Source organism: Vombatus ursinus, unplaced genomic scaffold (assembly GCF_900497805.2).
Source record: "Vombatus ursinus unplaced genomic scaffold, bare-nosed wombat genome assembly UNPS02013950.1, whole genome shotgun sequence".
Taxonomy (NCBI): domain Eukaryota; kingdom Metazoa; phylum Chordata; class Mammalia; order Diprotodontia; family Vombatidae; genus Vombatus; species Vombatus ursinus.
In genome coordinates, this window is record NW_020953728.1 from 1,764,226 (window position 1) to 1,791,499 (window position 27,274).

General features: G+C 35.5%; 1 protein-coding gene across 1 annotated transcript in view; it reads right to left on the bottom strand.

Moving 5' to 3' along the window:
- The window catches only part of NELL2 (neural EGFL like 2), a 191,109-nt gene that overhangs the window by 115,612 nt on the left and 48,223 nt on the right, over positions 1–27,274 (bottom strand). Inside the window, exons 4-9 of the mRNA XM_027858959.1 lie at positions 22,192–22,365; positions 22,003–22,099; positions 20,453–20,525; positions 20,205–20,287; positions 19,651–19,779; positions 18,261–18,363 (exon numbers count right to left, since the gene is read on the bottom strand). Of these exons, the coding sequence (XP_027714760.1) occupies positions 18,261–18,363; positions 19,651–19,779; positions 20,205–20,287; positions 20,453–20,525; positions 22,003–22,099; positions 22,192–22,365 (659 nt within the window). The remainder of the gene's footprint in view (positions 1–18,260; positions 18,364–19,650; positions 19,780–20,204; positions 20,288–20,452; positions 20,526–22,002; positions 22,100–22,191; positions 22,366–27,274) is intronic.

Genomic DNA, 27,274 nt, shown 5'->3' on the forward strand with positions numbered 1-27,274 from the left:
TTTAATGGATCATCATCCATATCATGCTCATTGAGTGTACCCATTGAGACTTTGTCCTGGCCTCTCTTTTCTCTCTGCTTTCTCTGTCTCAGCCATTTCATCAGCACCCATAGGTACAATTTTCAGCTCTATATAGTTGACTCCTAGATCTATAAGCAAAGATTCAATAAACAGAATTTCTCTCTCTCCCACTCTCTCTCCCTCCATATATATAGATATGTCTGTATATAGTATGAATGTGTATGTATGTGTGTGTGTGTGTGTGTATGTTACACATGCAACCCTAGTCTCTCTCCTGAGCTCTAGTCCCATATTACTAATAGACTAAGAGGAATCTTGAACTTGATGTCTCCTAGGAATTAGGGACAGGACCAACATCTACCAGAATTCCCTCTTCCTCTCCACTTCCCCCTCGCAACATAAGTCAGGTTAGTTTTTCCCTAAAAGACAACATTGCTGGACTTGTTTGGACTGAGGCTGGGACAAAGCTCAAAAGACATTTTCCTGGATATATGTTCCTGGTAGACTCTGGTCATATTAACATGGTTCTCTAGTCACCTAATGGCATATGGCATATTTACCTAATGGCAGGTATGACCTCATATCTAAGAGTCAGGCCTTTCAGATTTGGTAGATGTTCCAAGACCATGGAAGTTACCATCTTCTGCCTTGCTGAACAAACCAGTTTCCATATGGAAAGAAAGAAGGGACAAGTCTAAGTTAGGTGTTATTGTAACCATACTGAAGAGACAAATAAATCTCAGTTGAGTGACTCACTTGAACAAACACTGAAACTGAACTAAAAATGTGCCTGCATGAGTCACACCCATCCTTAACACTTGGCAGTCATTAATTGGGAGGAAATGGCCTTGTGACTAGGAGAAGAGAAACAAAAAACAATAAAGAAACATTAAAAGAAAATATTCTTACTCTGCAAACAAAACTATGAAATTAATGACAGGATGCACAGAGAACACATAAGGATTATAGGTCTCCCAGAAGAATGTGACACAAGAAAAAACCTTATCATCGTAACAAAGGAAATAGTAGAAGAGAACTGTCTAGAACTTCTGAACATAGAAAATGAAGTTCTAATTGAAAGGATTTACAGATCACCTCCAGAAAACAAAAAAATAAGACAGCAAATTCTAAGACAAATAATGTTTAAATTGAACAATTCAATTCAGAAATAATAAGTTCTGAAAGCCCTGAAAATGGAAAACAAATCAAATTGATTTTTTCTCTAGGTGATTTGATTTAATATCACTGCTGACATTCTGTATAACTAAGCAACATTTCATTTGTCTCTGAGTTAAGTTTGGAAGTTCACATTTCTTGCTAATCACTGTTCTATTCTTGTGTTAAGAAAATCTGTTCTCCTTGAAGAATGCAGGTGGATGCCAGGGAGTCTGATCCATTATCTCTGCAACACTGGCAGTCCTTCAAGAAAGTCTGATCTGTTATTGCTGTGACATTAACATGCAGGTGGATACCAATAATGAGCTTTCCATAGTGCCCAGTTGGAAGGAGAGGTTGTTGCTAGTCCTGCATTCCAAATTCCCAGCCAGTTATATTGTCCCCCACATCTGATGCTTCTGACTTTGTAACCAATCCTTCTTTTCCTCATCTATAATGCTGCCTTCTAGTTTTTGGATGATATTCTTTTAATTTATAAAATAACCTGTTAGGTCTCATTCAGAGTCTTTTGGCTTGCAGAGGAGCTAAAGATCCCCTTTATTGGTAACTGCTAGCCTTACCTATAAACTGAACACGCTTGGAACTTTGTTGCCTCAATTTACCTTAGTTTCAATCCCAACAGCCCTCAGGAGACAGATCTTCAAAACAAAGGAAAAGACATTCAAATAATACAAGACTATTCTACATCCACTAGAAAAAAGGAAGAGAGAATGGAATACTATGTTCTGAAGATCACTGGAGCTCAGGGTGCCCTACCTTGCAATCTGAGCTTAACTATATGAGACAGACCAATATGAACGCAGATTGATCTACCACAGATTGGGCACAAAAAGTCTACATGAACATTTGGAGTGGAGATTCTCCAAATTTGTGCATCTCATGTTTCTTTTGAGCTACTGCAATTCTTTTTTTTTAATTAATTAATTTATTTTTAGTTTTCAACATTCACTTCCACGAGATTTTGAGTTCCAAATTTTCTCCCCATCTCGTCCCTCCCCCCACTCCAAGATGGCATGCATTCTGAATACCTAATCTGCCTTCCCTTCTGTCTCTCCCCCTCTTATCTTATCCCCTTCTCCTTCAATTTTCCTGTAGGGCAGGATAGATTTCTATACCCCATTTCCTGTATTTCTTATTTCCCAGTTGGATATGAAAACAATTTTTTTTAACTTTTGTTTTTAAAACTTTGGGTTTCAAATTTTCTCCCTTCCTCCCTCCCCACCCACCCTCATTGAGAAGGCAAACAACTCGATACAGGTTATACATATGTAGTCATGTAAAACACTTCCATAGTAGTCATGTTGTGAAAAACTAAGTATATTTCCCTTAATCCTATTCCCCGCCTCATTTATTTTATTCTCTCTTTTGACCCTGTCCCTCCTTAGAAGTGTTTGCTTCTGATTACCCCCTCCTCCAATTTTCCCTCCTCTCTATCATCCTCCTGCTCTCTTGTCCCCTTCCTCCTCACTATTTTCCTATAGGGTAAGATAGATTTCCATACCCAATTGATGGTGTATGTTATTCTCTCTTTAAGCCAAATGCGATGAGAATAAGATTCACTCATTCCCTCTCACCTTCCTCATTTCCCCTCCACTGTGTGAATTTTTTTTAAGGCAATTGGGGTTAAGTGACTTGCCCACAGTCACACAACTAGTATGTGTGAAGTGTTTCGTCTGAGACCGAATTTGAACTCAGGTCCTCCTGACTTCTGGGCTGGTGCTGCCACTGCACCACCTAGCTGCCCCTCCCCTCCACTGTAAAAGCCTTTTCTTGTCTGTTTTTTTGTGAGATAATTTACCCCATTCTATCTCTCCTTTTCTCCTTCTCTCCATATAATCCTCTCTCACCCCTTAATTTTATTCTCCAGATATGACCCCTTCATCTTCAACTCACCCTGTGCCATCTATCTATCCATCTATCTATGTATCTATCTATCTATCTACATACATATAATTTTTTCCCTCCAACTACTCTAATACTGACAAAGGACTCATGAGTTACAAATATCATCTTTCCATGCAAGAATGAAAACAGTTCAACCTTAATAAGTCTCTTATGATTTCTCTTTCCTGTTTACCTCTTCATGTTTCTCTTGAATCTTGCATCTGAAGGTCAAATTTTCTATTCAGCTCTGGTCTTTTCATCAAGAATGTTTGAAAGTCCTCTATTTCACTGAATGACCATTTTTCCCCCTGAAGGATTATGCTCAGTTTTGCTGGATAGGGGATCCTTGTTTGTAATCCTATCTACTTAGCCCTCTGGAGTATTATATTCCAAGTCCTGCAGTCCCTTAATGTAGAAGCTGCTAAATCTTGTGTTATCCTGATTGTGTTCCCACAATACTTGAATTGTGTCTTTCTGGCCACTTGCAATATTTTCTCCTTGACCTGGGAACTCTGGAATTTGGCTACAATATTCCTAGGAGTTTTCCTTTGGGGATCTCTTTCAGGAGGTGATCAGTGGATTCTTTCCATTTCTATTTTGCCCTCTAGTTCTAAAATATCAGCACAATTTTCCTTGATAATTTCTTGAAAGATGATATCTAGGCTTTTTTTTTTAATCATGGCTTTCAGAAAGTCTAATAATTTTTAAATTCTCTCTCCTGGATCTATTTTCCAGGTCAGTTGTTTTTCCAATGAGATATTTCACATTGTTTTCTATTTTTTCATTCTCTTGAATGATTTCTTGATTTCTTGATGTCTTGATTTCTCATAAAGTCACTAGTTTCCAATTGCTCTATTCTAATTTTTAAGGAAGTATTTTCTTCAGTAAGCTTTTGGACTTCCTTTTCCATTTGGCCAATTTTGCTTTTTAAGGCATTCTTCTCCTCAGTGGCTTTTTGGACTTCTTTTGCCATCTGAGTTAGGCTATTTTTTTAAGGTGTTATTTTCTTCAGTATTTTTTGGGTCTCCTTTAGCAAGCTGTTGACTTATTTTTCATGATTTTCTTGTATCACTCTCAGTTTTTCCTCTACTTCTCTTACTTGCTTCTCAAAACCCTTTTTGAGCCCTTCCATGGCCTGGGACCAATTCGTATTTTTCTTGGAGGTTTTGGATGTAGGAGCTTTGACTTTGTTGTCTTCTTCTGGTTGTATGTTTTGATCTTCTTTGTCACCAAAATAAGATTCTATGGTCTGACTCTTTTTGCACTGCTTGCTCATGATGCCAGTCAATTACCTAAGTTATAAACTCTGTTAAGGTAGGGGTCTGCTTCCAGTGTGGAGAATGTACTGTCCCAAGCTTCAGGGGTTTTGTGCAGCTGTTTTCAGAGATACTTCTAGGGACCTGTAAATTTTCAGTTCTTCTAGGGTGTTATGATCAAGGGTGAGGTGTTTACTCCTTTCCTGGCCTGTGCTCTGGTCTATGAGTGACCACAAGCATTCCTTTCTGTCTTGGAAATGTGAGGAGGATTTCCTCTCCACCACCACTACAAGCTCCACCACACCAGCAATCCTCCTCGCCCCAGGACTGCCACCCAGAACTGTGACCCAGATCCAATCATGCACAAAGGAAGAGAATCCTGCCTCAGCACTAGCAAAGATATCCCTGCAATCCCCCTCTGATCAGCCACTCAATTCCCCTTCAGTCTCTGGGCTGGAAGCTCTGAAGGCAGCCCCTTCCTCAGGGCAGCGCTCTGCAACCGGGGTCCCAGACTGGGGCTGGGACTGAGCTTTTCTCTCACCACAGATACAGCCTTTTCCTACTGATCTTCTAAGCTGTCTTTGGCATTCATGGGTTGAGAAGTCTGGAAACCACCACGGCTGCCCATGATTAAGTACTCTGAGGCCTGCGCGCCCAAGTCAAACTGCATTCCTCTTCCAGTCTGGCGTGATATACCTTTCAGATCAACCATCCAGGTTGTCTTGGGATGGAAATTTGTTTTGCTCTGTCTTTTTGTGGGTTCTGCTGCTTTAGAATTTGTTTAGAGCCATTTTTTACAGGTATTTGAGGGGTTTGGGGGAGAGCTCAAGCAAGTCATTGCTTTTACTCTGCCATCTTGGCTCTGCCCTCAAGCTAGTGCAATTCTGCTTCACTCATGGAGCACAATGCATTCTTTGATGTGAACATGCCATGCTGGGCAGGGCTTTGTCAGTGTCTTCCATGTCACACAATCAATTTCAAGAGACCTTCAGATTGTCCTTGTGTTGCTTCTTCTGACCTCCATGTGAGCACTTGTCTTGTGTAGGTTCTCCATAAAATAGTCTTTCAAGCAAATGCACATTTGGCATTTGAACATTGTGGCCAGCCTACCAGAGTTGTGATCTCTACAGTAGAGTTTAAATACTTGTCAGTTCAGCTTGAGAAAGGACCTTAGTGTCTGGTATCTTATCTTGCCAGATGATCTTCTGAATCTTCCTAAGATAATTCAAATGGAAGCAATTCAGTTTCCTGGCATGACACTGGCATACTGTCCATGCATACAATAATGAAGTCAGCACAAGGGCTCTGCAGACCTTCAGTTTGGTAGGCAATTTAATACCTCCTTTCTCCCATACTTTCCTGTGGAGCCTCCTAAACATCAAACTAACTCTGGCAATGCATGTGTTAACCTCATTATCTATGTGGACATCCTTGGAAAGTACACTGGTCAAGGTATGTAAGCTTCTCTACTCCATTTGTTGATGCCAATGGTTCCATATATGGATGGTATGGTACTTTGTGGTAGAGAACCTGTGTTTTCTTGGTGCTAATTATTAGGCCAAAATTAGTACAAGTAGCAGAGAATCAATCCATACTCTGTTGCATCTCAGCTTCAGAGGCTGCATGGGTGCACAATCATTTTATTTTATTTTAAATTTATTCCATAAGATTTTGAGTTCCAAATTTTCTCCCTCTCCTTTCCCTCCCCCAAGACAGCATACAATCTGATATAGGCTATGCATATACATTCATATTAAACATATTTTCACATTAGTCATGTTGTGAAAAAAAATTAAAACCAATGGGAAAAACCATGAGAAAGAAGAAACAAACAAACAAACAAACAAGAAGTTAAAAATTTGAATAAGATTTTAGAGAAGTCAGGATAGATGTTCAGTGATTATTGAATGGAAAGTGAATAGATTATACATTTTTTTCACCAATGCATAACAATTTTACAAAAATTAATCATGTTTTAAGGCATAAAAAATCATCAACAAGTACATAAAATTAAATAAATCATTTGCTAATCAAAATGGAACTAAAGTGGAAAGTGTAAAGATTTAAGATTTTGGCATAGGAATTATTGTTTGGTAAAAATTGTTGGGAAAACTGAAAAGAAATCTGGCAGAAACTGGGCATAGAGCAGTATCTTACATCATTTATCAAGATAAGGTTAAAATGGATACTGACTGATATAAAGAGAGCAATTACAAGAAAACTGGAAGAACATGGAACATATTACTTATCAGATTTCTGGAAAGCAGAAACATTTATGAATAAACAGGAGATAGAAAGCAGAGTAAGGTGTAAAATAGATAATTTTGATTATATTAAATTTAAAAGGTTTTATACAAATAAAACAAATGTAGCCAAGATAAGAAGAAAAGCAGAAAAATTGGGGGAAAATTTACAGTTTTTCAGATAAAAGTCTCATCTCAAATATATAAAGAATTTTGTCAAATCTATAAGAATACAAGTCATTCCCTAGCTTATAAATAGTCAAAGCATATGAACAGGTAGTTTTTAGATAAAAGAATTTATAGCCATATGAAAAAATGCTCTAAATCATTTTTGATTAGAGAAATGCAAATAAAAACAACCTTGAGATATCATTTTATACCCTATCAGATTGACTAAAATAATTGAAGGGGAAAGTGACAAATGTTGGAGGGGATGTGGAAAAATTGGGACACTAATTTATTGTTGGTGGAATTGTGAACTGCTCTAACCATTTTGGAGAACAATCTGGAATTACGCCCAATAAGTTATTAAACTGCCTATACCCTTTGACCCAGCAATACCACTACTAGGTATATTTCTAAAGATGACTAAGAAAAAAGGAGAAGAATGTATGTGTTCTAAAATATTTATAGCAGCTCTCTTCATGGTGGCAATGAATTGGAAATTGCAGGGATGTCTGTCAGTTGGGAAATGGTTGAACAAGTCGTGATATATGATTATGATGGAATACTACTGTGCTATGAGAAATAACAAGCTTGATGATCGTGGAAAAACCTGGAAAGACTTGCACAAAATAATTAAGAGCAAAATGAGTAGAACCAAGAAAACACTGTATAGAGTAACAGTAATATTGTTTGAAGAACAACTTTGAGTGAATAAATTATTTTTTCTCTTATGAATTCCCAATACAGGGGGCAGAGCCAAGATGGCAGAGTGAAAGCAGTGACTTGCTTGAGCTCTACCCCAAACCCCTCCAAATACCTATAAAAAAATGGCTCTGAACAAGTTCTAAAACAGCAGAACCCACAAAAAGACAGAGTGAAACAAATTTCTAGCCCAAGACAACTTGGATGGTTGATCTGTAAGGTATATCATGCTGGGCAGGGAGAGGAGTGCAGTTTGGCATGGGCGCACAGACCACAGCAAATTTGGGGCAGGCCTCAGAAGGCTGAATCACAGGCAGCTGTGGCAGTTTCCAGACTTCTCAATCCACGAACGCCACAGACAACTTGGAAGGTCAGTGGGAAAAGTCTGTGACTTTGTGAGGGAAGAGCTAGGTCTCAGCTGCAAGTCCCGAACATGGCCATGGGATGGTGGCTGCCTCCTGAGCTTCTGGCCCACAGACTGAGGGGGAATCAAGTGACTGATCAGAAGGGGATTGCAGGAACCTCTTGCTTTGACCATGCTTTGATCTGGGTCACAGTTCTAAGGGGGAGTTCTGGGGCAAGGAGGAGTGCTGGCATAGAGGAGCTCATTGTGGCGATGGAGAGAGAATCCTCCTCATAGTTCCAAGGCAAAAAAGAGTGTTTGTGGTCACTCATAGAGCAGAGTACAGGACAGGAAAGGAGTAAACACCTCACCTTTGATCATACCACCTTGGAAGAACCAAAAATTTACAGGTCCCTAGAATTATCTCTGAAAACAGCTGTACAAACCCCCAAAGCTTGGGACAGTACATTCTCCACATTGGAAGCAGATTCTTACCTTAAACTTAAGGATATTGGATTATGGGAAGATATAAGTATATGTATATGTGCATATATAAGTATATATAAAGAATTTATAACTCAAGTAATTGACTGGGATCATGAGCAAGCAGCACAAAAAGAGTCAGACTATATTATCTTATTGTGGTAACAAAGAAGATCAAAACATAAAACCAGAAGAAGACAACAAAGCCAAAGCTCCTATATCCAAAGCCTCCAAGAAAAATATGAATCAATCCCAGGCCTTGGAAGAGCTCAAAAGGGATTTTGAGAAGCAAGTAAGAGAAGTAGAGGAAAAACTGGGAAGAGAAATGAGAGTGATGCAAGCAAATCATGAAAAACAAGCCAACAGCTTGCTAAAGGAGACCCAAAAAAATACTGAAGAAAATAACACCTTAAAAAATAGCCTAACCCAAATGGCAAAAGAGGTCTAAAAAGCCAATGACGAGAATGCCCTAAAAAGCAAAACTGACCAAATGGAAAAGGAAGTTCAAAAATTACTGAAGAAAATACTTCCTTAAAAATTAGAATAGAGCAATTGGAAGCTAGTGACTTTTTGAGAAATCAAGACACTGTAAATCAAATCCAAAAGAATGCAAAATTAGAAAACAATGTGAAATATCTCATTGGATAAACAACTGACCTGGAAAATAGGTCCAGGAGAGAGAATTTAAAAATAATTGGACTATCTGAAAGCCATGATCAAATAAAGAGCCTAGACATCATCTTTCAAGAAATGATCAAGGAAAACTGTCCTGATATTTTAGAACCAGAGGGAGAAATAGAAATTGAAAGAATTCACTGATCACCTTCTGAAAGAGATCCCCAAAGGAAAACTTCTAGGAATAGTTCCCAGGTAAATGAGAAGATATTACAAGCAGCCAGAAAGAAACAATTCAAGTATTGTGGGAACACAATCAGGATAACAAGATTTAGCAGCTTCTACATTAAGGGACCACAAGACATGGAATATAATATTTCAGAGGGCAAAGGAGATAGGATTACAACCAAGAATCACCTACCCAGAAAAACTGAGTATAATCCTACAGGGCAAAAAATGGTCATTCAGTGAAATAGAGGACTTTCAAACATTCTTGATGAAAAGACCAGAGCTGAATAGAAAATTTGACTTTCAAATACAAGACTCAAGTGGAACATGAAGAGGTAAGCAGGAAAGAGAAATCATAAGAGACTTATTAAGGTTGAACTGTTTACATTCCTGCATGGAAAGATGATATTTGTAACTCATGAGACCTTTGTCAGTATTAGGGTAGTTGGAGGGAAAAAATTATATGTATGTATACAGATATATAGATAGATAGATAGATAGATAGATAGATAGATAGATAGATAGACAGATAGATAGATGGCACAGGGTGTGTTGAAGATGAAGGGGTCATATCTGAAGAATAAAATTAAGGGGTGAGAGAGCATTATACTAGGAGAAGGAGAAAAGGAGAGTTAGAATGGGGTAAATTATCTCACAGAAAAGCAGAAAAGAAAAGGCTAACGGTGGAAAGGAAATGGGGGAAGGTGAGAGGGAATGAGTGAATCTTATTCTCACAGGATTTGACTTAAGGAGGGAATAACATACACACTCAATTGGGTATGGAAATCTGTCTTACCATACAGGAAAATGGGGGGGGAAGGGGACAAGAGAGTAGGGGGATGATAGAAAGGAAGGCAGATTGGGAAAGGGGGTAATCAGAAGCAAATACTTCTGAGGAAGAACAAGGTCAAAAGAAAGGATAGAATAAGTGGGGGGGCAGGATAGGATTAAGGGAAATAGAGTTAGTTTTTCAGAGCATGTCTACTATGGAAGTGTTTTGCATAACTGCATATGTATAACCTATATTGAGTTGTTTGCCTTTTCAATGAGGGTGGGTGGGGAGGGAGGAAGGGAGGAAATTTCAAACCCAAAGTTTTAAAAACACATATTTAAAAAAATGTTTTCACATGCAACTGGAAAATAAGAAATACAGGAAATGGGGTACAGAAATCTATCCTGCCCTGCAGGAAAATAGAAGGGGAAGGGATAAGAGAAGGAGGGGAGAGAGATAAGGAGGGAAGGCAGACTAGGGGAAGGGGTATTTAGAATGCATGTCATCTTGGGGTGGGGGGAGGGATGAGATGGGGTAAAAATCTGGAACTCAAAATCTTGTGGAAGTGAATGTTGAAAACTAAAAATAAATAAATTTATTAATAAAAAAAGAAAAAATTCCCAATATAAATGACAAATGAAGGAAGATGCTATAATCATCTAGAGAAAAAATTAATAAATAGAAGTATGTATAGAATGATTTTACATAAATATACACATTTCCTCTAATGGTAGCCACTTCTAAGGCAAGACATCATTCCTCACACCTTGGGACTAGAACTTGATTATAACAATAGCTGCTAAAAGCAAAACAAAACAAAATAAAAATAAAAAAGAGTAAGTAAAGAAGAAAGAATCTAACCAAAGATAGATACTGTGGGGATAGAGAAGATCTGGGTTCATATTCAGAGGAAAACAGTGGAGCAAAAGAAGCCACTTCTTTTTTGATGAGAAAAATCAAATGTTCCCAAGCACAAAAAAAGATTTCTTGGAAGAACTTTAAAAGGACTTTAAAAATCAAATAAGAGAGATCAAGGAAAAAAATAGAAAAAAAATAAGAGCAATCCAAGAAATTTAAGAAAATTATGAAAAGAAAATCAACCAACTGGAAATAGAGAATCAAAAACTTGTGCTGGAAATTTGTTTCACTCCATCTTTTGGTGAGTTCTGCTGTTCTTGAATTTGTTTAGAGTCATTTTTATAGGTATTTGTAGGGGTTTAGGGGAGAGCTCAGGTGAGTCCCTGCATTTACTTCACCATCTTGGCTCTGCCCCCTAAGCCAATGTAATTTTTAAAATGACTTTTACCTAACTGATTTATTTATTCAATGTAATCCCAATTAAATTACTAAAAAAAATTATTTTACTGAGTTAGAAAAGGTAATAACAAAGTTCATTTGGAAGAGCAAAAGGTAAGGAACTTCAAAGAAACCAGGAAAAAAGATGGAAAGGAAGTAGATTCAGCAGTATCAGACCTTAAACTATATTATAAGGGAAAGCATTGTTGAAATATAAAAAGGATAATTTCTAATATTTTAAATTAAAATTTTCCTGTATAAATAAAACCTATGTAGCCAAGAACAGAAGTAATGCAGAAAATTGGGGGAAAAAAACTTTTGTAGACAATCTCTCAGATAGGGTGTGATTGGGTTGGAATACTGTTGTGGTGTTGGAAATGATGAACTGGTTGATTGAGAAAAATATGGAAAGACTTAGGCTTATGAAGGAAGGTGCTCTCTACCTTCAGAGAAACAGATGATAGAAGGAAATAAACATAGTATGGTCTTACATATATGTGTATGAATGTGTATGTCTATATATATATGTGTGTGCATATAGATATCTATGTATATGTATGTGTGTATACACACTGAATTGTAGCATTCTTTAGAGTGGAGAGGGGAGAGAGTAAAAAAATAAAAAGTGACAGCAGAGAACAAAAGAAAACCAACAAGGAAGCAAAGAAAAGAGAAAGTTGGGCAGCTTTGAAAACAATGTGTAATATTTCTGATATAGGTTTTCTTGAAATGGAAAATTTATTGTTTTTTATTGAATCCTTTCTTATGGTCTGCTGTGTACATGCCATGTTCTTTTTTTTTTTTTCATTTTGTATTGAAGTTTAAAATTTTAAAAAACTACAAAAAAGAGAGATAATAAGTTGGGTGTGAAGCTGATTGCCTATAATCTCTGCTACTATGGTGGCTATGGCTAGAAATGCACTTAAGCTTGATTGTGTTAAGCCTATGGGATGTCTCCACTAAGTAAGGCACCCATATGGTGAGTCTCTGAGATCAGGGAGCTACCAGACTGCCTAAGAAGAGATGAAACAGCCTAGGTTGGTAATAAAGCATGTCAAATCTCCCATGTCAATTAGCAGTGGAATCATGTGCCTGAAAGGCTACTGTGTTTCCAGTATGGGTGAGATAGGAAGACACATGTGTATGTATGTGTGTATGTATGTATATATATATAAATATATGCATAAATATACACATATGCATACCATATGTTTTATGTATACTTATATATACACACATACACATACTTGTATCTTCCAATAATCTATATGTACATTTTTAATTTACACATATAACATATATGCATATATGAATATGTGTGTTTGTGTGTGTGCATATATGTATAGAGATAATGACAATGAAGCAAAATACCAAAAATATAAGATATCCAGATTAATAGAACCAAAATAGATAATTTAAATAACTGACTTTCAGGGGAAAAATAATTGAAGAAGACATAAATGAGCTGTTAAAGAAAAAAAATCCTTGGACTAGATGGGTTTACAAAAGAATCTAATAAAAATAATTAATTTCAATATTATGTAAACTATTTGAAAAAAATGGGGAAAGGAGTCCTACCAAATACCTTCTATCATAAGAATATGGTCTTAATACTTTAAGACAAAACAGAAAGAATATAGACCAAAATACCTAAAAAACATTGGTGCACAAACAGGTCTGATGATGTCACTCCTCTATTCAATAAACTAGTGGTTTCCTCTTACTCAAATATAAAATCCTCTCTTTGGATTTTAAAACCCTTAATAACTTGACTCCTTTCTACTTTTCTAGTCTTCTTGCTTCTTGTTCTCCTCCACATACTCTGCTATCCAGTAACACTGGTTTTGCTGTTTTCATACAGGATGCTCCATCTCCTGACTGCATTTTCACTGGCTATGTCCTATGCTTGGAAATCTTTTCATTTTCATCTTTGTGTTCTGGCTTTCTGGCTTCTTTCAAGTCTCAGTATGATCTCATCTTTTACAAAAATTGTTTCCTGGTCTCCCTCAAAGCTAGTCCCTTTCCTCTAAGATTACCAGCAATTATTATAAACACATACATTAATAAATCTATATATGCATATGTATATATGTAATATACATAAATATCAAAATCATATGATTCTATCAATTATGCAGAAAAATCTTTTGGCAACATGTGGCACCCATTCATGTTAAAGAAAAAAAGAAAAACCATGGAAACTATTGAGATTGTCAAGTGAGAAACTGTAAAGAGAAAAGCAAAAAGGCCCTGGGACAGAGCCTTGGGGTACAATACTGTGGATGTGACATGAATGAAGGTCCAGCAAAGGAGACTGATGAGTAGGTGGATGATGATGCAAGTAAAAGAACCAGACAAAGTATTATCATGAAAATCCAGGAAAGACAATATCCAGGAGGAAAAGGTGATGAACAATGATGAGAGGTCAAGTAGGATGAGAATTAAGAAAAAACCGTTGGATTTGAAAATTCAGATATCACTGGTAACTTTAGAGAGAGCAATTTCAGTTGGACTATGAGATCAGAAGTCAGACTGCAGACTTTAGAAAAGAGTGAGAGAAGCATATGTGGAAGCCCTGAATGCAGAGCATTTGCAAGGAATCTGTTGGCTGAGAAAGGAAAAAGAGCTATGCTTGTATGGATGGAAACATCTGATGAGGTCTGGAATTATCCAATGAAGGTGGGAAAAATATGAATGTGTTTTAGGCAGCTAGAAAAGAGGCAATAGCTAGAAAAACATGAAAGTAGGAATGATAATGGGAGCAATCTGCTGGAGAAAATAGGAAGGAAGAGATAAGGACTACATGTAGAAAAGGTGGACTTGGCAGTACCATCTTGGACTAAAGTAAGGGAGGAGAACGTTGGGGTTGTTGTCAGATGGATGAGAAGAGGAAGTTCTCAGTAAATGGCCTCAATATTTTTCACAAATTAAGATGATGTAAAAACAAAAGATATCAACAAAATATTGACAGAACACTATACAAAGGAATGTCGGAATGAAAGAAAGAACTAAATCCTAGGTGACCTACTTCATCCTCCCCCTTAGAATCATGTCTTTTAAGATCATGCCTATATGATTCTCCTCTTTTTGCACTCTTCAAAAAATGTGAGTGATCTAAAATCCCACTGAATTTAATACCTGAACTATATAAAATAAGTTGCAAAAGGACCAATTTAGTTAATGGAGAGATATAGAACTGCTTTTTCTCCTTATGTCATTTCTCCTTAATTAATGAATCAATTCTATTCTTCTAACTTTCCTTGGAGGCTGTTCTAAATCTTATCTCTTCTCAAATCACCTGTGGCACTTGCTCTTCTCATTCTCTTCCCCTTATTCCTTGAGAATTCCTTATTATTCCCCAAATTCCTTGAGAATGTCATCTACACTAGTTGCCTCCACTTCATCTTTCAATCTCTTCTAAACCTTCTACAACCTGGTTTCTGACATCAACCTTCAATTGAAATGCCAATGTCTCAATGATTTCTGAAGTAATGAATTCATTAGCCTCTTTCCAAACCTTATGCTTCTTGACTTTTCTGAAGCATTTAACATATTTGAGCAACTTATCTTCCTGTATATTCTTTCCTCCCTAGGTCTTTGGTACACTGCTCTCTCCAGGTTTTTTCCCATCTATCTGACCACTCTTTATCACTCTCTTTTGCTGAATTATCCATATCACATCCACTAATCAAATGTGTTCTTGAAGTCTTTGTCTTGGTCCCTCTTCTGTTTTCCCTCTATAATTGTTTATTTTTATTTTCAGTTCTAAATTCTCTCCCTCCCTTTGCCTCCTCCTATTGAAAAAGCAAAAAAAAAAACACAATACACACTATACAAATGAAATCATGTAAAACATATTTCCATGTTAGCCATGTTGCAAAAAAAAAGGCAAGAAAAATAAAAGGAAAAATATGCATCAATCTGTACTCAGTTCATCAATTCTCTCTATGGAGGTCGATAGCCACACAAGTCCTTTGTAATTTTTGTGGATCATTGTATTGATCAGAGTAATTAAATCTTTTGCAGTTGATCATCTTTACAATGTTGCTCATACTGTGTAAAATATTTTCCTGGTTCAGCTCACTTCACTTTGTATCAATTCATATAAATCTTCCAGGGTTTTTCTGAAACCACCCTTTTAATCATTCTTATAGCACAATACTATTCCATAATAATCATATACCACAATTTGTTCAGCTAATGCCCAATGATGGGCATTCCCTCAGTTTCCAATTCTTTGCCACCACAAAATGAGTTGCTATAAATATTTTTGTATACATGGTTCTTTTTTCTTTTTCTCTGATCTCTTCTTTTCCCTCTGTGTTATATGACTTGTCGATCTCATTAACTTCCGTGAGCTCAATGATCATTTTTATGAAGTGATATCCCAATCTATATATCCAGCCTTAGTCACCTCTTGAGTTACAGTACTCTATTACTAATTGCCTTTTTGAATCTCAAGTTGGATCTTCCATGGACATCTCAAACTCAAAATGTCAAAAATAGAACTCATTATCTTCTCCCCAAAATCTTTCCATCTTTCAGACTTCTCTATTACTGTTGAGTGTGCCACCATCCACCTTGTCATCCAAGTTTGCAACTTGGGTGTCATCCTGGATATTCTCACTCACCCCTTGTATCTTGTTCATTGCCAAATCTTTTCACTTCAAAATTCACAACATCAATTGAATGTATTTTCTTCTGTCCACTCACACAGCTGCCCCATTTAGTTCAGGACTTCATCACTTCTTGCCTAGACTATTAAAATAGTCTTCTAATTTGTCTCTTTCTCCACTCTAATCTGTCCTATTCCTAGGTACAATATGATTTTTCCAAAGCATAGGTCCAAGTATGTCACCATCCACTCAATAAACTCCAGAGGTTCCCTATTACTTCCAAGACCAAATATAAAGTATATTTAGCATTTATATATTATATATTTTATTTGTATGTTATATATTTAGTATTTAAAGTTTTTTTTAAAAAAAAAACTTGGTTCATTACTATCTTTCCAGTCTTTTTATACTTTATTGAATGCGAATAGATTCTACAATCTAACTACACCATCTACTTGCTGGTCCTTAAATATAATGCTCCATTTCCCATTACTGTGCCTTTCCACAGACTCTCTCTCATGACAATATTCTTCCTCATCTCCACCCAAAGGTGTAATGAAGTCAGTTCATATTGGATCATGGATGCTGACTATTAAATTTTCTGTGTGAGCATGTACTTACACCTCACAAATCAGCAAATACTATAAACCAAGGCTTGATTTATTGTTTTGCTATTAGTCTGAACTTTAAGAAAGTGATGGAGAAAATGTAATTAACTTGGATTAAACTGAAAAACATTTCAATTTTTTGAAAATCAATTTTTAAATATTTACAAACATACTCTTGCTTCTATCTCTTAGTTTTCTAAGATTTCCTTCAAGAGTCAGCTCAAATTCCATCTGCAGAAAGCATTTCCTGGTTCCCCCCCATGTGCTACTGCTTTCTCTTTTAAGAATACCTTTTTACTCTGTATATATGTATATGTGTATATATATGTATATACACACATAGAAGTATGTATATGTATATATGGTACATTGACATTTACACACTTTATATCATGATTTATATGCTTTATACTTCATTAGAAATTGAACTCTTTGAATACAGTGTTTGTTTTTGATTTCTTTTATACCCTTTGCATTTAGTATATTGCTTGGCATATAGTAAGTGCTTAATAAATGCTTCTTGACTGAATGACTACTTTTGTCAACTCAGTAGTATAAGTATAGTTATGATTAACAGATTAGAGAGTTGCCTGGGGGCACTAAGAGATTAAATGACTTGCTCAAGGTCACAAAACTAATAATATATGTCAGAGGTACTATTTGAAACTAATTCTTCTTTTTCCTCAATTATGGTTATATCTCTGTGGCACATTTCCCTACTAGATTATATAAATTTCCCAATATGTCAGCTTCCCAGCCTTCAAGTATGTTTAGTCTGCTCCTTAAATATTAAACTATTCAGTACACTTTGAATTATATCAGGCCTGGAGTTCCTACCTTCTGGGGAGGAACTTTGCATCTCACACAGAAACCACCAGAATGTTTAGCAAACTAGTGACACATAAAGTTTTCTTATTTGAATTAAATTGAAATTAATTATACCTTTTTAAAGAGGTCAGAGAGGCTTTGTTATATCATAAGTACTTAGCCCTAAAAAATATACTGCACTATAACACAAAAGTGTATAATTCTAACAAATGTAAATTATTGTAAAAAGTACTTATTTACTCAGTTTTCTCATCTGTAAAATGAGGAAGATTGACTAGATTATGTCTGAATACCCAGCTTTGGGATATGGTTCTGTGACCCAATTATATGATCCCAGAAACAGGAATATTATCCAGTCATCTCTCAATTAATCATATGAGTTAATCTCTTTCAGGGTTGTCCAGAAATGGTTCACTAACCTGATACCAAAAGTAGAGTTGACTACTATGACGGCTATGTGGTGAGGAAATTTACTGGTCCTTTTTGCTAAGTAAGAGCCAAGGCTCCAGTGTACTCTGGTACCTCCTAAAACCATTTACCCCATACTAATGTACCCCATACTGGTCCTTTTTGCTAAGTAAGAGCCAAGGCTCCAGTGTACTCTGGTACCTCCTAAAACCATTTACCCCATACTAATGTATCAGTGAATTAACTGCCATTTTGAATCATCAGAACCATGGTTACTGCAGATAATAAAGGGTACTATCCTTTAACTATTTGGAGATTTAAATGACAAAAGAAATTAAATTACTTCTAGTGCTGTGCAAGACATCTTACCTTTAACTTTAACTTCAGAAAAATGATTCATCCAAACCATATTTCTTCTCATTTGTCATAAGGACAAGAAAATTTAAAATTGGAGTTAACAGGGCTGAGAGCCCAAAGTACAGAAGGTAGTATTCTTATTTCCATCCTTTGGGGAAGTTGTGAAGTTTCTCCAGATTTAGATAATGATGTGTGAATATTTCTAATTTCAAACCCTTGTTTTTGACAGAGAAGGTACTTAGTAAAAGATCATGCTCACATTTGCATTCCTTACAGCATTTGCCATCCACAAAAGCAGGGGCCGACTTAGACGGACAATCAGGAAATGAACAGGCCAGTGCTTCACACTGGATGGTGCCATTCTAAGAAGAAAATAACACAAATAATGTTGGACAAAAATTCTAGTTTCCCAGTCTTCATGTGTATTTAATCTGATCCTTAAATATTAAACTATTCAGTATATATTGAATTAGATTTTAAATATAACTATTCTCTTGTTCCTCCTGAACAGCATAAAATTTTGGTAATTGTCTCCCTGAATCAGGTTTATATATATAAATACTTATTTTTTTTCCTCATATACATATATGTAGTGTCTTTCTCTCTAATATATACCTACTTTTGCATTATACATGTATATATTTGAGAGAAAGATATATATGTAACATATATGTATGTGAGACAAGCAGAACATCATAAAGAGATATCTAATCTCTTTCTCTAATATATGTACAAATATGTATTGTATGTAAATATATGTATTTATATACAAATATATGGATTTGTATAAAACACATATATGTACATATGTAGGGCAGCTAGGTGGCCAAATGGTTAGGGAGACAGACCTGGAGGCAGGAAGACCTGAGTCAAATCTGGCCTGAGCCACTTAGTTGCTGTGTGACCCTGGGCAAGTCATTTAACCCTGTTTGCTTCAGTTTCCTCATTTGTAAAATGAGCTGGAAAAGGAAATGGTAAACCACTAACTCTAGTATCTTTGCCAATAAAACCCCAAATGGGTCACAAAGAATCAGACATGACTGAAATGAGTGAACAACAACAACAAATATGTGTGTATATATATATATATATATGCATATAATACACATGCATTTATATTTATACAAATATAATGCATATTAACAAGAGATTAGATATATGTAAATGATAAAGAGATTTTAAGTATTTTTATGATTTGTAACAAAAAATAGATTTGTTTAGTCATAAAAAGTACTAAGTTACATGTAATCATTTCTTTCTATGAGACAAGTCATTAAACAACTAAGTTAATAACATCCTATATCATTTAGTCTAATTACAGAAGATTGATAAAAGCATGAAACAGTCCATAGGAAAGCCTAAAGGTGGTATCATTTTGGGAAATACCTAAAAAATTTTATTTAAAATGACAACTCCAAATATTCACCAAAACTTTGATTTAGTAACATTTTATAAGCTATAGTTGTTTTTATAACATAGAAAGTGATTTTAAAAAAAATGATACAATGTGCATTAGATTTGATATGGCGGTGTAGCATTCTTAAGGAAATGTATCCTAAAATTTTTACAATTACATTGACTTCATAAATTTTAAAAGAAAGAATAAAGGTTTTTCAGATAAATAGATTCTACTAAAATTACAGCCATACCATGCATGTACAGTTCTTACAGCCATCTGTCCAGGATTCAGATTCTTGGTAGGTAGTACCCTTCATAGTGCAGGTCTTTTCACAATAGCAGTGATCCAATTTATTCATCCGCTGTTCAGCATTGGATAGCTGTGGCACAAAAGTGGGTTGAATGTTCACTGTTACAGCTATTGAAAAACCTAAAACACTTCTTTTCAAGAAAAACCTTTTTTTTTAGAGTTACATCAAACAATAGCAGGTATACTGAGGGGCCTTTTCAATTATAAAATTCTAAACTAAGTATTCCTCAGAGAAACCCTTTTTAATGAAAATCTTAATACTTATTATTTTGAATTCTATTTCAGAAGCAGAATATAACCAAATAATCTGCTTAATTCGAGTTTCACTGAATTATTTTTTCATCAGATGGCTAGAATCTGGATTTTTATGTTTTTCTTTAAGTAAGCATTTAGAATCTGTCTCCTTCTAAAGAAAGCTCTGTGTGGGAATACCAGAGGTTGCAAATGAAATTCAAGCTTTCTAAATACCAATCTTTATTTCTGAAAAAATGTTACCTTAGCTGATGTTTTGGCCAAAATGTCTTGCAACTCCATTATTTTCTGCACAAGCCCATGGAAGTCATTACAAGTTGGACATGCTGGAATTACAAACACTACATTTATCAAATTCTGTTTACCAGAGATTCAATCTGGGTGTCTGTGCTGACACCTAATATGTGGTAGCAGTTTTAAAGATGATTTCAGGACAAAATTAAACAAGAAGCATACCTTTCATTACAGAGTTCAAGAATTAATAGACTTACTGCGATTAAGATCTGGACACTGAGTAATAAATCCCTGGGGCATGACAAGTAATTGTACATCTTGCATTATTCCCTGTGTATGAAAAATATGCAATATATATGTACATATGTATTTATGATTTTATCTGTCAAATTGTGTACATCAAGGTTCTTCATAGAATACATGAAATACTAAGAAAAAACTATCAATTAAAAACTATCAAACTATCAGCCTTATCAATTGTCAAATACAGTGTGCCTCAAATTTTTTGGTTCATGGATACAGTATTATTATTAATTTCTTTTCACTGTTGGGATTTGCAACTCCTTGAACATTTAGGTTGGTCAATCCTGTTGAAACTTAAACATGCAATTTCCCTTCAATAGATACTGCCATTTTTGTTGAGTTATTTTCAAGTTCAAAGTCTAATATATTTTGAGATTAGTTTTTATAAGTAAGTTTTATTTATTTTGTGAACACTATGCTTGGTAGACTACATATACTAGGTAAGTAAAATTTATATCATCTTCAATACAGAAGTACACAAAATTTAATGGCATATAATAAAATTCATGGTCAAAACATTTCAGAACAGCAGATCAATTACAGTAACAACACCAAGGTATGCTCAAGAAAGTATTTTCAGTATCTATGGATTTGTCACTGAAACATTGAAACATATATATATATATATATATATATATATATATATATATAAGCATGTATATATATGTATATATACACATGCAATACATATATGTATTTATGTATAATCTTCCCAATTTGATCTAATCGCCATAATAAAAAGTCTTTAAATTACAATTACGAATTTTTATAGGTTCAATTACAGAAATGAAATGTTATTATTGTTTTTCTTCCCAGTGCTTGGGTTTGAGTCTAAGTTTTTATTCATCATTAGTTTTCCTTTTAAAACATTCACTCTGCCTAGGATTCTTAATAATATGGCACATCATATTCAATAGTCCCTGGTTTATTATAAGTATTTGAGTAAATTTAAACAAGTCACAGTCTCTCTGGTCCATAGTTTTAAAATTTTGGTGGATTAGATGATCTCAATTTAGTCAGTGCCTGACAACTCTAAAATTTCATGCCTTTAAATGGTCATTAGAAAATTTATGACTACTTTCATGTCTTGGTGGATTTGTACAGATATATGTTATTATGTAGCATTTTAAGTTTCAAGAACAAGAGTAATGAGTGACAAAAGCCTTATACAAATATTAACATCACAAAAGAAGCATCAAAGGTAAAGTAGAAGTTGAAGGTGAGGCTGATTATGAATAGATCAATATATTCAAAAAACATTTTTGCCATATTGAACGCCATATTATCTGCCATCTCTTTCCTTGGCTATCTCATAAGAGTCCAATTAATGATGATCATTAAGCACATCAATGAAAAAAACAGTTTATCGGCTAAATAAAATACAATTTTTTAAATGATAAAAAAGAGAAGTTTCCCTCTCCTAAAAAAAAGGGAGAGTAAATTGCTAAAATGAAAGAATTTACATAAACACTTATTTAACTTTTTTTCTTCTGTGAGATCTTACCTTAAAGTATCCATGTGCATAATTCCTTTGTCCTAGCCAAAATGTTGTGCCTAAAGGGAAATCCATGGATGGTTTTTCCACTACTCTTTCATAAATTCTGCATAAAATAAAAAGAGAAAATTAAGCATACTTGTTCTCATTTTTACTCTACAATGTCCCAATTACTCTACGGAACCAATTTTCACTTACTTATTACAATCCACATGTAAAATCAGATGTGAAGCACTAATGGCTAAGGAGAGTCTGTGCCACTTATCATCAGCCAAAATGTAAGGAAACACTTCTGTTTGAGTTTGCTTACTGCCTGAATGGTAATGCAACCTGATTTCATTTCGATGACCACTGCTTTCCAGTTCCAAGTATCTGTAGCATAAATGAAGAATTACATTATAAACTATCCTTATCACAACAGAAATATTTGGTATAACAATAAATGGAAAAGAGAATAATTTGTTTTTGGTGAAGGCAATGAAATTTTTTAGCCTGGAGAAGAAAATGCTGAGGTTAATCCTAACTGAATAATTATAACAAAGTTATTAAAGGGCTATTATATGGACATGAGAAACCTCTAGTCCTTCTCTATTTCCCATCATGACAGAAGAAGAGAAATAGGCCTAGCTGGTTCAATTCAATTCAGCAAACATTAAGTAAGTAGGCAAAATAACTGAAAAAAAAAACCAATTGGAAACAACACCTGGTAATTATTTAATCTCTATTATATTGTATATCAAAAGGTATTTTCAGTTTAGTAATGTTTTGAGTATGAGACCATTTAGGGGGATGGTCTCACCTCTGAGAGAATACTGAGATACTGAAGAAAGAGAGGCAGTCCATGCCAGCATGGTTTTACTTTTTTAATAGCATTTTATTTTTCTTCCCAATTACATGTCAAGGCAATTTTTAGTATTAATTTTTACAAGATTTTGAGTTCCAAATCTTTCCCTCCCTCTCTCTCTCCTCCCCTCTTCTTATTTTCCTTTGTACTTGTCTTGGATTATTGTGTTGCTGACAAGAACTGATAGTTGATCATTACAGAATAGTTGATCATTACAGAATATTGCTGTGTACAAAGTTTTCCTGGTTCTGCCCATTTTGCTTTGCATCAGTTCATACAAGTCTTTCCAAATTTTGCTGAAATTTGCCTGTTCATCATTTCTTATTGCACAATAGTGTTCCAATGCGTTCATATACCACAACCTGTTCAGTAATTCCCTAACTGATGGGCATTCCCCTCAGTTTCCAACATTTTGCCACCATGAAAAGGGCTGCTATGAATATTTTTGCACATGTAGGTCCTTTTCCCCTTTTTAATGATCTCTTTGGGATACAGACCTAGTAGTGATATGGCTGAATCAAAGGGTATTCACAGTTTGGTTGCCTTTTGGACACAGCTCCAAATTGTTCTCTAGAATGGTTGGATTAATTTACAACTCCATCAACAGTGCATTAGTGTCCTATTTTCCCACATTCTCTCCAAAATTTATAATTTTCCTTTTTTTGGTCATATTAGCCATTTTGATACATATGAGGTGGTACCTCAGAATTGTTTTAATTTGCATTTCTCTAATAGTGATTTGGAGCACTTCTTCATATGCTTATAGATAGCTTTGATTTCTTCATCTGAAAACTGCCTATTCATATCCTTTGACCATTTATAAATTGGAGAATGACTTGTATTCTTACAAATTTGATTCAGTTCTCTAAATATTTGAGAAATGAGGCCTTTATCAGAGACACTATAAAGCAGAGATAGCAATCCTGATCTCAGACAAAATAAAAACAAAAATAGACCTAATTAAAAGAGACAAGGAAGGAAACTACATCTTGCTAAAAGGTACCATAGACAATGAAACAATATCAATATTAAGAACATATGCACCAAGTGGTAAAGCTTCCACATTCTTAAAGAAGTTAAGTGAGTCACAGGAAGAAAGAGACAGCAAAACTATACTAGTGGGGGATGTCAACTTTCTCCTCTCAGAACTAGATGAATCCAACCAAAAAATCAACAAGAAAGAAACTAAGGAGGTAAATTGAATATTAGAAAAGTTAGATACATCAGACCTTTGGAGAAAGATGAATGGGAACACAAAGAAATATACCTTTTTCTCAGTAGCAGATGGTACCTACATGAAAATTGAACATGTAATAGGGCATAAAAACCTCAAAATCAAATGTAGAAAGGCAGAAATATTAAATGTATTCTTTTCAGATCATAAAGCAGTAAAAATTATATTCAATAAAGGGCAGTGGAAAGATAGATTAAAAATTAATTTCTTTCTATGGCCAACAAAGCCCAGCAGCAAGATAGAGAAAGAGAAATTACATTTAAAATAATTGTAAACAATAAAAAAATACTTGGGAGTCTATCTGCCAAAACAAACCCAGGAACTATATGAAGACAATTATGAAACACTTTTCCCACAAATAAAGTCAGATCTAAACAACTGGAAAAATATCAATTGCTCATGAGTAGGCCAAGGCAATATAATAAAAATGACAATTCTGCCTAAACTGACTTATGTATTTAGTGCCATAACAATCAAGCTACCAAAAATTATTTGACAGAGCTAGAAAAAAATAACAGCAAAATTCATCTGGAAGAGCAAAACATCAAGAATATCAAGGGAATTAATGAAAAAAAAAATACAAAGGAATGTTGCCTAGCCATACCAGATCTCAAACTATATTTTAAAGCAGTAATCATCAAAACAATCTGGTACTGGCTAAGAAATAAGAATGGTGGATCAGTGGAATAGATTAGGCACACAAGACACTATAATCAACGACCTAGTGTAACCTAGTGTTTGATAAACCCAAAGAACCCAGCTTTTGGAATAAGAGCTCACTATTTGACAAAAACTGCTGGGAAAACTGGAAAACAATAGGACACAAACTAGGTATAGAACAACATCTCACAGTGTATACCAAGTCAAAATGGGTGCATGATTTAGACATAAAGGGTGACACAATAAGCAAATTAGAAGAGCAAGAAATAGTTTTATGGGGAGGGGAAGAATTCATGATCAAACAAGAGATAGAGAACATTACAAAATGTAAAATAGGTAAGTTTGATTATATTAAATTAAAAAGCTTTTGTACAAAGAAAACAAATGCCAAGATTAGAAGGAAAGCAGAAAGATGGGAAATAATCTTTATACAAATATAGATTTCTCTATTCAACTGATTGTGTATATTATTCCCTGTTTGAGCCAATACTGATGAGAGTAAAGTTTAAGCGATGCCCATCACCCACTCTCCCATCTTCCCCTCCACTTTATGAGGTCTTTCAATGCCTCTTCATGTGAAATAAATTACCCCATTCTATATTTCCTTTCCTTCTGCACCCATTGTACTCTTCTTTCTCATTCCTTAATTTTTTATGTCATTTCCTCACATTTTCTTATACCCATACCCTCTGTCTATGTATGTTCCTTCTAGCTGTACTAGTGACACAATTTTTAAGAATTACAAGTATCATCTTCCTATGTAGGGATGTAAACACTTTAGCACTAATGTTTTCTCTTTTTACATTTTTAGGCTTCTCTTGGGTATTGATATTGGAGGTCAAAATTTTGGTTTAATTCTGGTCTTCTTCTTATGAAAGCTTGAAATCCTTCTATTTCATTGAATGACCATTTTTCCCCTTAATAATTTTTCTGATTCTTGGTTGTAGTCTTAGCTCTTTTACCGTCTGGAATATCACGTTCTATAACCTCCAATCTTTTAATGTTGCAGCTACCAAGTCCTGTGTAATCCTGATTGTGGCTCCCTGATATTTGAATTGTTTCTTTCTGGTCACTTGTAGTATTTTTTCCTTGATCTGATAGTTCTAAAATTTGGCTATAATGTTCCTTGGAGAACATTATATATCTTGAGATTTCTTTCCTGGGGTGATCAGTGGATTCTTTCAATGCCTATTTTGGCTTCTGGCTCCAGGATGTTAGGGCAGTTTTCCTTGATAATTTCTTGAAAGATGCTGTCCAGGTCCTCCTTTTGATTATGATTTTCAGGTAGCCCAATGATTCTGATATCATCTCTCCTGGATCTATTTTTCCAGGTCAGTTGTTCTCCCCATGAGGTATTTTACATTTTCTTCCATTTTTTCATTCTTTTGAATTTGTTTGATTGATTCTTGATGTCTTATAGAGTTGTTAGCTTCTACTTGTCCAATTCTAACTTTTAAAGTGCTGTTTCCCTCAATTAGTTATTGTACTTTCTTTTCCGGTTGGCCAATTGTACTCTTTAAGGAGTTGTTTTCTTCAGTGGGTCTTTGTATCTCCTTTTCCATTTGGCCAATTCTACTTTTTAATCAGTTGGTTTTTTTCCAAGTTGTTGGCTCTTTTTTTCATAATTCTTTTGCATATCTTTCCCCATTTTTCTTCTACCTTTCTAATATGATTTTTAAGCTCCTTTTTGAGCACTTCAATGTGTTCTTTCTGGGCTTGACACCACTTCCTGTTTTCTTTGGGGTTTTGTCCATAGGCATTTTGATATTGTTGTCTTCTTCTGAGTTTGTCTTGATCTTCCCCATCACCATAATAAGTTTCTATCACCAGATTCTTTTTTGTTTTTTTTTTGTTTTATGCTCATCTTTGTTGGCCTTTTTCCTTTCTTTTGAGTTCTACTTTCCAGTGGTAGGGGCACTCTTTCAGACTTCTTGTGCCCAGGGCAGCAGGTGCTGGCGGTTTACCTGGCATTGCTCTGATGTTGCCCTGAGGCCCACTCAGCACCCTTCTGTCTGGCGCTGTTAGGGCATGGGGTGAGGCATGGCTGGAGCTTATGTAGGGGTGTAGCAGCTTACCTGGTGCTAAGCTGGGTCTTAGTGGTGGTGTTTTCCATGTGCTGAGGCCAGTGGGCTGTTCCTGTGTTTCCCAGGGGTTACTCTGAAGCACATGGCAGGAGCAGTGCTGGTGGCTGCCTGTTTCCTTAGGCACCCATAGGGTTGGCATTTATCTATTTGCCTGGGACTACCCTGAAGCATGTGGAGGTCTGGCCATTGGCAGTTGCGTCTTTGCTTGGGGCTATGCTAAAGCATGTGGTAGTTCTCACAGCTGAAGTCTGCCCATTTCCCAGCCATTGCCCCAGTCTGTGAGGGGTCCAGGTGTTGGTGGTTGCCTGCTCCACTGTACTTAGGCTCAGGATCTCCCACTGGTTTGCTGAGGTGGGGCTTGCTTTTGGCTTGCTTGGATGCTTCCTGTCCTGAACCACACTCCCCTTTTGCCCAAATGACAGACCTTTCTTGCTGATCTTCCAAGTTTCTTGGGCTCAA